Source organism: Rhamphochromis sp. 'chilingali', assembly GCF_963969265.1.
Source record: "Rhamphochromis sp. 'chilingali' genome assembly, chromosome: 13".
NCBI lineage: Eukaryota > Metazoa > Chordata > Actinopteri > Cichliformes > Cichlidae > Rhamphochromis > Rhamphochromis sp. 'chilingali'.
The window spans coordinates 9,650,678-9,667,217 of record NC_137940.1 but is presented as its reverse complement, the minus strand read 5'-3'; the positions used below and the strand labels follow the sequence as shown (position 1 = coordinate 9,667,217).

Sequence of the window (16,540 nt, the reverse complement as noted above, 5' to 3'; positions counted from 1 at the left end):
GAAAACACCTGGCTGGAAAAAGTTAATATGGGCATGTGCAGTGAATATCAGCGCTATGTGGCCAGAAGTGTGATAATATAATTTACTTTGTGTAATAAACAACTGTAAGGATAGATGATTACAACAAATAGATGACTAATACATAAAAGTAATACATAGATGAATAATGATGATGAGTTAAGATGCGTAATCATGGGAACAAGCGGGTTTACAAACAGGAGCAGCTGATTAGCATTAAGCCAATTGTACTAAATGCACTAAATGTGCACTGTTACAAGAATGTTTTTCTTTCTATTGTTTTCTATTATTTTAAGTTAAGCAGGACAGAGTGCTTTTAAAGAAAGATTTACTTATATTCTCAAAAGTTAAGCATGACAGGCTTCTGTTTAAGAAGGAGACCTGTTTTATTGTGTTAATGTTGTCATTTTGAGCTAAAAAATAAATGGCTAAATGATCATTTGTTTCACATGTGTTCATATCACAAAGAATACACATCTACTTAAATCAAATTCAAGTGAAATGGTTAAAAAAATAATTTCACACACAAAAAAAGAGCTAGAAAATTCACCACACTGGGAAGGGTGAAGACAACTGGGTCGCCCGGCCCTGGCCACGAGGTGTCCCTTATTTATTTTTCAGGGAGTTGGCAACCCTAGTCAGAGATAAGGGAGGATAAGGAAGTTGGCGGTTACTTCTTTATGTCATGGTCACCAACTGCCTTTGCAGGTTGTGGTTCATTATCTGATAGCACAATAGCAGAGGCATTTGGTGCATCGTTTCTCTTCTATTCAAACTTGACCAAGTGAGCTCCAGTCAGAGACGTTATCAGAGGGAGAGGTGACAGACAACAGCAGATAAAGATCTATAAGCTGCAGAACAGCATTAATATTCCTGTGAATTTATGAGATAATATTAATGCAGTAAACAAGCATGAAACTGTGTTCTTATCACTGTCTATGAAACAGTTGCTTTGGTCTTTTTTAAATATTATTTTCTTTTGTCTTTGTTTTTATGTGTTGCCGTGTTCCACTGCCCCCTGGTGGTCAACACAGATGCTGCAGGTCACCTACAGTCATTTAGAATTAAAAAAAAAAATTAAAAACAATTTTCTTTTTACTTAACACTTAAATTTAAACCTCTTTAAAAACCAGAAGTAAAAAATTAAATCCATATTTGATAAATGCACGTTATGCTTCAGTTTTTAATTTTGATCCTGATCCCATCTTTGGGTTCATTAACAGGGGGACAATTATCAACTTCAGACTATCTGAAAATCTAAAGGAATCATGAAAATACAAATTTTATCACGCAGTGTCTCCAGTTATGCTGCTGCTGTGTCTGCCATCAGGAAGCCAAGCTGTTCATGTTGGACTTGGAGCCGATTAAAAAAAAGAAAATAATCATGGCTAAAGGTTTTGACAGTGTCAGAAATGTGTGCTTCAGCTTTTTTAAATGTCTCCATCTCATAGAGAACAAAGCAATTTATACATTTTAAAGGCTTTTATTGGCAAATAAATCAAATGTATGCACAGAGTTAGTATTTACAGTGTTGACCCTTCTTTGTAACCTCTACAGATCTCCGTAATGTGCTCTAGATCCAGTCCTGCCTCATCAGCACTCCAGTTGATCACAGATTCTCAATCTCATTAATAGTGGAATTTTCTGGTCCTGGATCTGAGATATTAATATGCAGATCTCTGAGGGATCACTTTACCTTGTGATGTGGTGAAAAAGGCACAGACTGTCACCAAACTGCTCCAGGATTGTAGGAAGGAGCCGCTCTTTGGTCAATCCTCAACTTCTCTGAACATTTATAATTTTGACATTACTTTTTTTTTTTTTTAAATATTCCCCCCTCACCCTCATCTAGTTTTATTTATTTTCATCTTGAGTCTGTCATGTTTGTGGTTTTTGAGTGGGCAGGTTCTTTGACAGCTGCTTTTCAAAAACGTTCAGACTGGAGCTCCATGTGAAAACATGTAATGATCCTTTAAACACTGAACAGCTGTAGCCATGCTCAGTGTAATGTCACAGAGCCCAGGAGTGACATCACTGCAGCATTACACCTGGACTCAGGTCTGAAGTGGTCTAACAGTGTGGGCTCTGCTGGTTCAGTCGGTGTCCTGGAGTCAAGAAGTCGTCTAGAACGCCCCCTGCTGGACCTTCCTGAACAGCTGCTGTCTCTGCTGGGCCGTCATGGTTTCGGCACTCTGCAACAGGTTTGCGATGATCAGCGTCTGCTGCACGCTGGCCGATTTGACCCAAATGCGTCCGTTCATCCCGACCACAAGCTCACACGGGAAGAGGTGCTCAAGGTCTGAGCGGATGTTGCTTTGGGGTGCCAGCAGCCTGAGGGGGGGAAAGTAATGTTTAGCCTGAGTTAAAAAGACCATAGACACAAATGCTGGTGTCATGTTAGCTGCAGAGGGTGCCATGTGTCAGTTACCTTCTGACAAGACCAAGAGAGACTCTGAATAGCAGACCTCCTGTTCCAAACACTCCCATCCCATTAGCTCGTCCTGAGCTGTCAATACACACCAGCTCTGGTTCCATGTCCTTATTGGCTATGAGGAACTGAGCAAACACCAGGTCGCCCATCTGTACAGGTGACACACAAACACACAGGGAGGAGAGAGGGGGAATCATTACAGTGGCTCTCTTTAACCTAAAGGTGGATTACCTTTAGAGTTCCCTGCACACCAAACTCCAGTCTGATTTTGGATACCTGGACGTTGGGTCTGTTCCTCTTGGTCGCTCCTTCGAATGCCAGGTAGGACAGAGACGCCTGCTCACTCCCTCCGAAGTCCACCTTGAAGACATCTCCAGATTTGGCGGTGACGATCCCGATGATGCTCTCTCCTTTAGCTGGGACATACTGAGGATAAAGAGAGACATAATCAGCTCCCAGCACGCACTGGTTTACGGAGGTCTGCTTGGTGCTGTGATTAATTCGGGGTTATACTTGAACACTGAGAGAAACACACGTTTCACACTTCCAGGTTTCTGAGATAAATTAGCATCCAGAGAGCAGAAAACCAGCCCCTATCGATGAATTAGGTTATCAGAAACTCACACTGGCGTTATCTTACTAATATTTCTCTCACCCTTCTCTGTTGGGAATCGATCCAGAACACGTTGGGCTCCTTGTGTCGCAGCACGCCGCTCTTACATACCACTAGCCGGTCACCGCAGCGCCGCAGGCCCGGACCGCACATCACCTTCTCCGACTTCACCGGCGCCGTCAGAGAAATGTTCTCTTCGGCCTCGAAGGAGAACTCGTCCCCCGGTAACAGCACCTCCCCAACCCTTTCCTTCACGGTAGAAAACATGCTGCCGCCTATTCTTCAGCGTTAACTCCTCTAACAGGTTGTTGTTGTTTTCCACCGGAACCCCCCCCAGTATCACACGCAGGAAACATCCAACAGCGCCCTCTGTCAGTCAGGAGGTATTACAACATGCTGGCAAACATGCCAGTAATTTGTTGGTAGATTTAGAAAACAAAACAAAACAAAATAAAAACCAAAAACATGTGTGACCCAAACCATTGTTACCAGGTCTGACTGATCTTTACCTAATTTTTAACATTTCTCTTTATTAAATATGTTATTTAACATCTCAAAGTGATTATAAATTGAGAACAAAATCATACATCATTATAGTGTTATTTTATTCTTCAGATACTTTGATATGACAGTAGATTGAAAGACAAGAGAAAAAAATAGGGATACGTCTGAGAAAAAAGGCTAAACAGTGAAGTCCCAATTGTATCAACAAACAATTAAATAAACAGGGAAAAAACAAAAATCCAAGAGTAACATTATAATTTACAAGAAAAAAAGTGTCATTTACAGTGAGGATCATTGTACACCTAAATAAACAACTAAATAAATACATAAATATGTGTAGACAAACAGAGGATCCAATCTAAATTAATTTACAATAAAACAGTTATGTCACATTATATAATTAATGATTCTTTAGTTGTTACATTTTGTGCATTTAATGGCACTTACTGTACATTTTAATTGGTATGAATATATTTTTGTATTTATTTTATATTTTGGCAGGTTTTGTCCAGTCAGCTGCTGTTTTCTATTTTTATTTATGTAAATATACACCTCACACCTAGTTAATTTCAAATTAATTTTGCGCATCAGCAGATCTCTTTTCTTGAGCAAACGAGAGATCAATCAACTCATTCAATTCAGGCCATAATAAAGGAAAATAGCAAAATTTAGAGCATAGATTTTTACCATTAACTCAGCAGAGACAGATCTTTTTTAAAATTTTCCACCACCTTTGGCAGCAAGAACTGCAATTGGGTTTTCTGATAACTGACAATATAAGTCTTTCATATTGCTGTGGAGGAATTTTAGCCCACTATTCTTTGCAGAATTGTTTTCATTTCATACACATTGAAGGGTTTTCCAGCATGACAGACCTGTTTAAAGTCACACCAAGGCATCTTGGCATCTTGGCTGAGTCAATCTGGACTTTGACTCAGCCACTCTAATGCCTTCATTTTGTTTTTCTGAGCCATCCAGAGGTGGACTTCCTGCTGTGTTTCTGATCTTTGTCCTGCTGCTTAACCTCAGTGTGCTTGAGCTTCAGGACAGGAACTGATGGATGGATTTTAGTAGAGAGCAGAATTTATGGCTCCTGGGTACCATCACACTGCCACCACCATGTTTGAAATGTGAAATGTTGTTAGTGTGATGTAATGGGATTCAAAATAGTTCCACTTTTGTCTATCCAAACAGTCTACAGAATATTTTCCTCAAAGTCTTGGGGATCATGCAGAAGCATTTCAAAAAATGTGAGATGAGCGTTTGTCCTGTTTATACTCAGCAGTGGTTTTCTCCCTGAACTCTCCCTTGGATGCCATTTTCGCTCCATTTTTTTCTTAATTATTATTATTTTTTTTTTTACCTCAACTGAGATGTTACAGTGAAATGATCAGGGTGACAAATATGCAAAAAGTTAAAATCATGAAGGGGGCACACACACAGTAATATAAATGTTCTTGAGGGGGTAAATGAAGTATTACTTGTGTTTTAAAGTAAAGGGTTGTACCGAAGAAGATTAGGGCCAATGGAAAAAAAAATGGGCACATCTTTTTTTTTTCTTCTTTTCCAGAATTCTGAGATCAAAGTCAGAATTCTGACTTTTTTCTCAGAATTCTGAGAAAAAACAATTCTGAGGAAAAAGTCAGAATTCTAAGAAAAAAAAGTCAGAATTCTAAGAAAAAAAAGTCAGAATTCTGAGATTAAAGTCAGAATTCTGACTTTTTTCTCAGAATTCTGAAAAAAATAATTCTGAGGAAAAAGTCTGAATTCTGAGAAAAAAAAGTCAGAATTATAAGAAAAAAGTCAGAATTCTGACTTATTTTTCTCTGAATTCTGACTTTTTCCTCAGATTTATTTTGATGTGCGCACTTTTTTTCCCCAGTGGCCCTAATCCTATTCTGTTAAAGAGTATGACTTGCTCACTTCCATGAAAATCCCACTTTGTTGGTTTTTGGAACAGGAGCCTAACATTTAAAAACGTCTTAGCTTGATTACACATTACAGCAGTAATGTGATTACTGTGGGGTTTACTTTTATATAGAAGATATAGTAGGTCGGAGGGCACTCTGAACTCATACTTATATAGATGGAAATATATCAAATGCGTTATTAGTTAGTGCACATCAACATGTTAATATATGACTCTTGTATTTGAAGTATTCTGTGATGCTAGAACTGCCCAGTATGTGGTTATGTGGTTTAGGTTCTGACACCAATCTGGTCCACTGGATTTATAAACATCTGGACACTATAGAGAAGAAATGTTGATATTTGCAACTATTTTAATTAAGAAGATGACAGAAGATGAAAGTTTGAACTGCAATTTATTTTGAATCATCAGACTTAATCCACACCAAGGACCAACACTTCAAGTGTGGTAGCAGTAGCAGATACTAATGTAATTGCACTAACAGTATAATGTAACTATAGTAACAGTAACTGCTACTATTACTATCCGGTCTTTAATTGATGACGTGATGAATCCTGCTTCCAAAGTACCCTGCGTTAAATAAGGCTTTTGTGTTTTTAACAAGTTTTAATGCTTTGTATCTGGTTCTTTTTATTCTCAAAAAGCCCCTAAAACAGTCAGTGATCACTGTCGCCCTCTCTGTTTTTATTACCGCTATTCATTTTAAAGCTCAGTGGATGAATTATCTCAGTTGTTCTCCTGACTTAAGTTTGGTCCGTTTACAGCATCCTGCCATGCGATTGCATTTGACCCTGACCATCAAGAATCCTCACGGCAACTTTTATCGAGTGGAATAAAGTTAGCGTTCATCCTCGACCTTCACTGTTTATATTATGCTAACATAGCTGTGTCGCTAGCGATCACGTAGCACATCAGCTAGCCAAACTTCAGTAACCCTACAAACGTCAGTGCTGTTTACTTTCTTGTCTTCATTTATGTCGGAAGTGATAGCAGAGCTGTACGTTTTAATTTGTTTCAGAAATCTCTCAGTCAGGACAGGCTATATTATATTTAGATAAAAACTAGCGAGCTAACTTCCTGCTAACTCCATTAAGTTTAATAAATTCCGTTTTCATGGATGCCTGGATGTTTAACCTAATTGTTACACCTGGTAGAGCAGCCACACTGATCATTTTATTACAGATGAAAGACAGTAATTTTTAGTAACAGATATTGATAAGTTGACACAAGAAACATAAATATATTAGTGGAAATCTGTGTAGAAAAACTAGTTATGCGGATTGGAAAATGTTTCGGCACGTTCTTCACTCAGGAAAGAGTTGCAGTCATCTGCAACAGGCTTACCAACAGAATCTGGGCTAAAACCAAGGATGAATTTGCCAAAATCCCCTTAGAGAAGTTCACAAACCTCGACAGATGATTTTTGAAGTCCTGTGTAAAAACTGGACACATGGAGAAGTTCTTATGGAATTACATAGCAAATTAATTGAAGATGAAATTGTTGATATTAAATCGGACGTGGACAAGCTGTAGATATTGAACCTTCGAGTCAAGTAACAAGGTTTCTGTAATGTAGGAAAAATAGTGATATCGATTTTAAAATGTTTCTAGAATACTAATTGGAGACTTTAAATTGGCTAGTTTTAAAATTATAATGGCTCTTTTAAATTCATGGAGTCACTTTTGAAAATCCTTTGACTGGTCCTATAGCAGGCATTCGATTCGATTCATCAGTATAAAATATTTATGTTCAAAGCACATTTCTCAGATTAAAAAGGTACAGAAAGGTAATTTGTTTTGTAAATAAATATAAATATACAGCAGAAAAGTTGTTTGTTAAAACAATGACAAAAATGTTTCTGAACCTGCATGGAACAGTTAAACCTTTCCCAATACACTGTGAACAACAGGCAGGTAAGTGTCTTAAACTCTCACACATAATAGCATTTCTGTCACACTTCACTATCATAACCTTTTGTTCCGTTTCAGCAAGAGCTGCTTTTCTAAATTGACAGAGGCTATCTGGCTTTGTTTGGCTGTGAAGAGTAAACCAGTACAGCTAAAAAGTTGTTCACACGCAGCAGAAGCAAGCAGAGCTGTGTTCAGCTTAAGAGAGAGGTTCTTGATGGCTGAGAAGGAGTGCAGCAGCTCCATGGTGTCTGTGGCACAAGCAAGATAACCATCAAGCTCAACTGCAATTTGCAGCCTTCTGGAGATTGGTCTGGAGAAGAATTCATCTTCATGACTCTCTTTGCTGATCCTCACTCTCATGCTCAATCTTTTAAAGATGTTGTATGATGTATGTCAAGGCTGCAAGTAGATAACACAATTTTGTTATTTAAATTTAAGTAATTATTCCTGAACACACAAACTTAAAATCAGCTAATTCTCAACAAGGATCGTTTGATATTAAGGACACACCATCAATAACTTACAATGTATTAGGTGACATAAACATGTGTTCAAATGTAATAATACACAAAAATGGGATCATATGAATCTGGCATACCAGCCTACATTACATCTGCTCTATCAGTCCAGGAAGGCTTGAACTTGGGTAAGAGGACTGCAGCTGCAGCCAACTCTGGATCCTCCATCATCGGTCCAAAATGCTTTTGAAGGCCATGTTGCACTCTGATGAGTGGCATGCATGTCTTGCTTGATGTCTCCAGCCTGCTAAGTTTGGACAGTAGTTGTTGGATTACTGGCAGCAGCCCTCCCATGAAGGAAGTGGACTCAGACTGGAGGATGTTTGAAGCTTTCACCAGTGGCTTCATGGTGGTACAGCCTTAGGAATGCAACTTCTGCGGGACTCAACCTGTAAGATACAACAACAAAAGCCACTATGACTACTAGGGGTGCAACGATATTCGTATCGATATTGAACCGTTCGATACAGTGCTTTCGGTTCGGTACGCATATGTATCGAACAATACAAAATTTGTAATTTATTTTATCAACTTTCCTTCTGACGATGCTGTCTGTGTTGAGCGCTCAGTGAATCTGCGTTCGACTACTCCGCCTAGGCTCGACAGTGCAGCCTAGGCGGAGTAGTCGAATGCAGATTCACTGAGCGCTCAACACAGACAGCATCGTCAGAAGGAGCAGGGCAAGCTAGCGAGACAGAAGTTAAGCTCTCCTTGCAACATGGACCTCCCCCACCCTCATTCAGATCTGGCGTTTGGAATTATTTTGGTTTTCATGTGACGTATGACCCTGAAGGTAAGCGAGTCATGGACTAAAGTAAAACAGTATGTTGGATGTGCCATGCAATGCTCAATTACATGGGTGGGAACTAGTGTGTTAGCGCAGTTAGCTCGTTAACGTGTTGGCCGTCTAGCCCCATGCACGGAGCGATCGGCGGTAGCTCGTTAACGGAGATTTGCCATGTTGTGGCGTTAAGGTCATTTCAACGAGATTAACCTGAAAGCACTAGTGGGAACACAACGAATATGACTGCACATTTACACCGACATCATCCTAGTGCAAAGACAAGTGGAAGCAGAAAAAAACAAGCAAGCATGCTACTAACTTTAGCCGAGTCATTTAGACAGCCGTTAGCACATGATTCTCCTTATATGTTTAATATGCTGCTGAGAATATAGCCCAGAAGAAGCGGATAGTATAGCTTTTATTTTGGAAAGAGGCATTTCTCTGTAATAAACTCTCTTTTCCAAAGATGAGTGATTCCTCAATCAGATACAGGGCTCGCAATATCGCTAGCCCGACGTCCGGGGGCTAGCGATTTTTTCAGTCGGGCTACCAAAATCTATCTCTGCCCTGCCCGTCGGGCTATTGTAGGAAGGAAAAATATATGTCAATGCTGTTGCATTCTTTCAGAAATGTAGCTGGGTAATTATGTCATTGGCATCGGTGAGCCACTGTCAATATGTGACATATTGAAATCGCGTTTGAATTTGCGCTTGTTTTTTGCTTTCACTTTGCAATTGCGCGAACTGTGTATAGAGAGCGACAGCACTGATCTGTGAGTGATGAAAATTTGTGCACCAATTCCTCTGACATCGTCTTATTAATCGTTAGCTTACTATGCAAACATGACAAGTGAAATCTCCCGCAGCAAGCTTAAACATGTGAGAGGTTGATCGCGCAGAGAATCACTGAGCTTATGTGAGTGTGTGTAAAAGCAGCAGGATATATATTTGACTACGATGACCTGGATGACTGAGAACAGTGGCGGCTGGCCCATAGGGGGCGCTCGGGCTCCGCCCCCCCAAATGTGGAGGAGTAAAAATATATATTTTTAAAAAATTCATCAATGATAGTTTTACTATGTGTGTGCCCATATACAGCCAGGCGTATTTTAACATTTTCACCAGCTGACTCATTAAAGTTCAACCAACAAACGGTGTTTTTCTTCTTCTGGGGCGCTCGTCAAAGCGCCCTTGATATGCAGCGAAATAGCCTATCATTAAATGGTTGCCAGGGGAAAATAATAAATATTTGACCTATCAGCGTCGCTGAATTAAATGGTTTGGGGGCGCTTAAAATTGCGCCCCTGCAGAAAACGCGCGAAGATTTGCTGTTCTAGAATTTTACCTCAGTCAGTAGCCTAAGTGAGCTATAAGGTCAGAGAGAGACGATGGCAGCGGTATTGTTAACGGTTGAGGCACAGCCTCCCCCAAATTCGGTTAGATCGCTTCTAACCTACCCTTTTGCCAGAAGGACAATGGCAGAAAAACTGCAAGTTAAAGAGTTGGGACCTGACAAGCCCGAAATTCAACTAACCCAGGCAACGAAGGAGAAGTCAAAAGCATACAACAGGACTTTTTGTCGGAGTTGGTTCCAGCGCAAGTCGTGGCTGACAGGCTGTGGAACAGCTAATGCACTTTTTTGTTTCCCGTGCATACTGTTCAAAAGTGACAAGTGTGATTTGACGTGGACACAATCTGGACAAACCGACTTAAAGCACCTCTCCGAACGAATCAAGAAACATGAAAGCTCACGAGTTCATATGGACAACAGTGTAAAGCTAGCTGTGCTAGGGAAAACTAGCATAGCGGCGCAGCTAGATGATGGACATCGGATTGCTTTAAGAAGGCACAACGAAGAGGTAGATAAAAACCGTCATATTTTATCTAAAATCATCGATTGTATTAAGTTTTGTGGTGCTTTTGAGCTAGCAATGCGGGGACATGATGAAAGTGATTCCTCAGACAATCCAGGGATTTTTAGAGGTTTAGTCGACTTGATGGCATCAATTGATCACGACTTGAGGCAACACCTTGAAAATGCTACTGTATTTAAAGGCACCTCGAAAACAGTCCAGAACGAGATCCTGGATTGCATGTTGGCAGTTCTGAGAGAAAGGATCGTGGAAGAAGTAAAGGCAGCGAAGTTTTTAGCCATTCAAGCTGATGAAACCACTGACATTTCTACACACTGTCAGTTAGTCATGGTGCTAAGATACATTGACCAACGAAACCGTATTCAAGAGCGTTTTTTTGAATTCATCAAGCTACCCAATGCTTGTGCAGATGCAATAGCCAGTGCCTTATCGGAGAGGCTGCGCTTCATCCTCCCCCAGGGACAAGAGAGAAAGTTGATCGCCCAGGCCTACGATGGGGCCGCTGTAATGAGGGGTACCACTGGAGGAGTGCAGCGTAAGATACAGGACATTTATGCTAACGCTCACTACGTACATTGTTATGCCCATCAGTTAAACCTGGTAATGCAACAAGCAACCTCCCACATCCTTCAAATCAGTCACTTTTTTTCCGACATAGCAGGATTCGCTTCTTTTTTTACTAAATCGAGCAAGAGGACTGCAGTGCTTGACGAGGTGGTGGCGCACCGACTTCCAAGTGCATCGGCAACCCGTTGGAACTTCAACAGTCGTGCTGTGAATACAGTGTATGAACATAAAGACGATCTGGTGAGGTGTTTTCAGACCATCCGTAACAGTGAAGGATTTGATGCCCCTACAAAGAGAGATGCCGGTGGTTTCGTGAGAATGCTGGAAGACGAAGCTTTCTGTTTTTTCCTGGCCTTGTTTCACAAGATAATGCCACATGTAGACATGCTGTATAACCACCTACAGAAGAGAAACATCGATTCTGTCACCATCGCAGGGATCACCCAGACATTCATCAGCCGCATGCAGGCTATCAGGTAGGCATAAAAGCATAAATATGTAACCTAGAATAAATGTTAATTATCTATGCATAGATTCTATCAAATTCTCTGCATATATTCTGTGTTCTGTGACTTAAATGTTTAATGGAATTCAGATAATTTTGATTTATATCAGCCTTTGAAGTAATTTTATGAAAAATATTTGATTAAGTATATTTGATGAAGTATATTCCCAGTAATGATTTGATGTAGCCTATACCATAGGCTATTTCCTGAAATTATGGCCAGGGCCTTTATTTACTTGCACTGGTTTTCCCCCAGCCATTAAACCAGGTCCGGTTATTAATTAAATCCGGTAATTCCCGGTAATTAGAACACAACCTTTGTTTGGTTTGTGTTTGGTTAATATATCCCTATTCAGTTTTCAGAAGCCATTAATGAAACTTATGTATTGGATCAGGGAGGCACTTCCTAATCTGGTTGTGGATGAGGAGTACAGGGGACCTGTTCAAGACCCACCCACAAAGAGACGGAGAACATTGGGGGAAGACAGGCAACACCATTTGGCACTGGAGGTAAGCACTAGCTGCTTGGTCTGATTTAAATCGGATCATCAGATAAAATCTAATGACGATGCTGTCAGATGTCATTTGATATAGTGGTCATGACTGTTTTGTTTTGTTATGGACAGATTTTTTTTTTCAGAATAATGATTAACATGAGACATGTGCCAAAGTCTTACCACTGAATCTAACTCTTACCAATTATATATTATTGGATAGGTGTGCGACACCATTATGAGCCATGCCAAGGAGAGGTTTTCTTTCACCAAGCACCTTGTCAGCGCCACTCTGTTGCAAGGAGACTTGTTCCAACAACACAGCAAAAATTTTCCAGATGCAGCACTACAAACCACAGTGGAAGCCTATCCCTCATTGGACAAAGCCAGACTTAAAACAGAACTGTCCCTGATCTACGACAACGAGGAGTTTCAGAGTTGTAGTGGTGCGCTGGCGCTCTATCAGGTTCTGATGGAAAACAACCTTCAAGACACATTCACCGAAACTGTAAGTCTTCTTAACATCCTCATCACCACACCAATGACAACATCAGAATCGGAGAGGTGTTTCTCTACTTTAAAGAGGATAAAAACTTTCCTGAGAAACAATATGGCTCAGGATCGGCTCAACGCTCTGGCTATGCTGTCCATAGAGAAAAAACTCACACAAGAACTTCCTGATTTCAACACCAGGGTCATCGAGAAATTTGCCACTCAGAAAGACAGACGAACAAAGTTCTTGTACAAATAAGAACCCTTAACCATATTTACTCTCTTTCTCCATCCCTCTCTCTTTCTCTCTTTAGCCCACCCCCCCAATCAGTTTACAGTTGTTGTTTTCAATAGTTATTTTTCATTCATTCAAAAAAAAAAAAAAAAATCTGTTCATGTTCATTTTTACAAATCTATACAAATGGCCAGAATATGGTTGTTCATTTTAAATTTAAATTAAAATTGTGTTGTTTGATGTACTCATTAAATGGGTCATTTTAGTCGATATCATAAAAATTGCCCCCCCTGAGATTTTTTTCAGGAGCCGCCACTGACTGAGAACCTTCACAGACAGATATATATTTTAGTTCTGCTGAGCCAAATAAGACAGGTCAGGGTGAAGAAGTGACAGCCAAAGAAAAGCTTACCACAAAACGGAGAAGTTATGACAAATCAGACTATAAGGCAAAAAGAAAGTGCAGCTTTATGGTTTCATGGACAAAAGAATTTCTGTGGCTGCAATATGACGAGCTAAATAACCAGGGCTGCACATAAGTGGTCCGCAGGTGCGCATTCGCTGTCAAAATAAAAAACACGCACAAGGGTTAGGGTTAAATTTAAAAACTGTACTTTTGAGTTAAAATATATATTTATAATGAACATTTTTTTTGTATCGAAAAAATATCGAACCGTGACACCAAAGTATCGAACCGAACCGAACCGTGAATTTTGTGTATCGTTGCACCCCTAATGACTACATATTTATTACAGAAGAGAGCGCTTCGAATTATGCATAATGTTAAATATAGAGAACACACTAATAATTTGTTTATAAAATCGAAATTGTTAAAACTAGAAAACATAGTGAAATTACAGACTTTAACTATTATGTTTAGGGCGAAAAATAAAACACTACCTCTTAAGTTACAAAGTTTATTTGTATTGTGTTCAGAAAATGGGGATGGCAGAAGGAAGTTTTATTTTAAGCACCGGTTTGCTCGAACCACACAAAGGCAAATGTGTCCAACAGTCAATGGCATAAGAAACTGGAATTCTCTCAGTGATCATCTTAAGTGTTGTATAAATGTTTCCCAATTTAAAACCTACTATAAGAATAAAATGATAAACCAATATGAAGAAGTTGAAAAGAATAGAATTTAATTGTAGAAAAATGATCCTTTTAGTTTGATATTTAGTGGTATTGCTCATTGTTGAGTATATTGTTCTGTTTGCTTTGTTTTGTTTTGTTATGTGCAGAAAATTGTCATAGTGTAATTTTGGTTGCCTACTTGTATTATCACAGATAGGGGGCAGGTATCAATAAGAATTTATTCTTCTTCCTGCTCCTTTTCATGCATGGAAACAGTGTTACTTTAATTGAAAGGAAGGTTGTGTATGGGAATGCATTACCATGTGTGAAACAAAACAAAACAAAACAAAAAAAAATAGGGATCTTCTTATTAAATATTAAGAGTCTGCTCACGTTTTCAACCGTCTATTAAAGAAAATTCACAAAATTTGCAACCATATTGGTAGGTGTCCAATTTTACTCACATATTTACCTTGATCATCAAGAGAACCGGTGTTGTGCCAAAAAGTGATTGTCTGCCAAAAACTGATTCCCAGTGTTTCTGTGTATTTTTTATGTGTAATATCTTTACGTATGTTCGTAAATAGACTTCGGTGAACAGGGGATACAAAGGGGTTACATAAAGAATTAAAAAATTATCTGTTTTTTAAGTATCTTTACAACTTGTACTTACATTATAACCAATCCGGTCCTTTATCCCCACTTAAAATATTTTTACAGAACTATTGTAATATTTGCTGCCATTTCTGCTGTCCTGTTGGGCAACTTACTCTTACAAAATACATTTTTAATGTTAATGAGATTTTTTTTACTGCATAAATAAAGGTTATATAAAAGTCGCTGCCAAAAACTGATTGCGGCTTGTATCTTGTTACACGAATGTTGTTTGTGGCTCAAGATGACTTTATGTCATCCATAAGGGATGCATTTGACATATGTTTAACATATTATAGCCCAACAAGTTACTTATAGCACTTTAAATATGAGCAATCGCTTTTTGGCAAATACCGGAAATCAGTTTTTGGCAGACAATCACTTTTTGGCACAACACCGGCAAGCATGTCAAATATGCGACACCCTCTCAATCTTTTGCACGCTAGTTCAGAAAACGGATCACATACACAAAAATGCTGCCCATAGAGCTAACAAATCAAAACAATCCACATTATGTTCTGTAAAAAAAAAATCACATTGGGAAACATATAACCCTACCGATTAAGACCCATGTCACTATGATAGACCTATATTTGGCCGATGATACTGATCCATCAGTGGCTCTGCTATGTGTCAACTGAGAGCTGGAAGATTAATTTGAGATGCAGCTCAGCAGTGTGTGCCATTTTTGTTTTTAATATAGACCAGCTGATTTTAGGCCTCTGAGTTTTATATGACTCAAGATTTAATTTATTGTAATGATGATGGTTGTCTAAATAAGCTAAAACATTCCTAAGAAGTGTAGCTCAATTGTGTTATATTATAATTGTACGAGTTAGCTAGCTCCGTGTTACTTTAATACTGTATCAGGCTAACCAACGGCAGTGACAATATCTTAGCCAAACTAATGACCTTAACACACATGAAAAATAAAAAAAACAATATCGTACAGGTATAGTTGTAAGACTTCTTACCTCAATGTGTTTTTTTAGATTAGATGCTGAAGTCTTGTAAGCTGATATCACTGTAGAGGTCAAAGTTTGCACTGCATCTGGACGCTGTCTCCTTTTCTCCCTCTCTACATGAAAAACCCATTCCTCCGGTACGGCCACAGGCACTCGTCCTCCGTCTTTTCTACATAGTTTTCTCGGTTGACGGCGTTGTCTTCTGTCTCCATTTAGGCTTCTTTGTCTCCAAATCTTCAGTCTATAAATTTGTTTAGCAGCGGAGGTTGCTTGCGTCTTAAATTGGCGCGGTCGCGATTGCCTGGTTTTTCCTCTCCACTGTTACATATTGCTTGCTCAGAGTTTGTCTGTTAGGGTTTTCTTTTTAATACTGTAAGGTTAAGACCTTAAAGTAATACGCTGCAAGCTTACCTTGCTGTGTATTACTTTAAGATCTTAACCTTACATTCTGAAGGCTTTGAGAAAAACACCATTTCATTTGGTGCTATACATATTGAAGTGAATTGAATTGAACTAACATGACTAATGACTAATGACTTCAAGTTTTCTTTCTGTTTGTTTCCATTGTCTGTAAGTTGAATAAATACATGTGTTACCTGTTATTTAGTTCAAACTGCGGGTACAAAATTCAGAGAATATGCTGTGTTGTCATGTGACCTGTTCTCTCATGTGTGCCTTTTTCTTGTTTTGTATGCATTTCTCTTATTTATATTTATTCCTGCTGTCTTACTAATAATATTTTATTCCTGCGGTTGGTGTGGAATTCACATTTTCATTAAATTATTTTAACCCTCTCTGGCATTGATTTTAGTTTTTCAGAGAAAAAATACTTCACCCTATGTGTGGTGCTGGAAACATTTTACCAACTTATAAACTCATAAGTCTAAAACAAACAAGTTCATGTCGTGATTGCTGAAATTTCCCATCACCTGAGGGTTATGCAACTCAGTTACCTTGGGTCAGATGTTCGTG

At 39.1% G+C, this 16,540-nt stretch overlaps 2 protein-coding genes across 2 annotated transcripts; one reads left to right on the top strand and one right to left on the bottom strand.

The window, feature by feature from the left end:
- Positions 1-1,403: 1,403 nt before the first annotated feature.
- On the bottom strand, positions 1,404-3,390 carry exosc3 (exosome component 3). Its single transcript, XM_080900341.1, has 4 exons — positions 3,105-3,390; positions 2,726-2,875; positions 2,447-2,598; positions 1,404-2,349 (listed from the first exon to the last, which is right to left on the bottom strand). The coding sequence occupies exons 1-4, from the start codon at positions 3,327-3,329 to the stop codon at positions 2,142-2,144; spliced, it is 735 nt and encodes a 244-aa protein (XP_080756467.1). The 5' UTR covers positions 3,330-3,390; the 3' UTR covers positions 1,404-2,141.
- A 7,829-nt stretch (positions 3,391-11,219) lies between these two features.
- Positions 11,220-13,191, top strand: LOC308408628 (uncharacterized protein). Its single transcript, XM_080900987.1, has 3 exons — positions 11,220-11,625; positions 12,050-12,164; positions 12,372-13,191. Exons 1-3 carry the CDS (start codon positions 11,468-11,470, stop codon positions 12,897-12,899), a joined length of 801 nt encoding a protein of 266 aa, XP_080757113.1. The 5' UTR covers positions 11,220-11,467; the 3' UTR covers positions 12,900-13,191.
- The last annotated feature ends 3,349 nt before the right edge of the window (positions 13,192-16,540 follow it).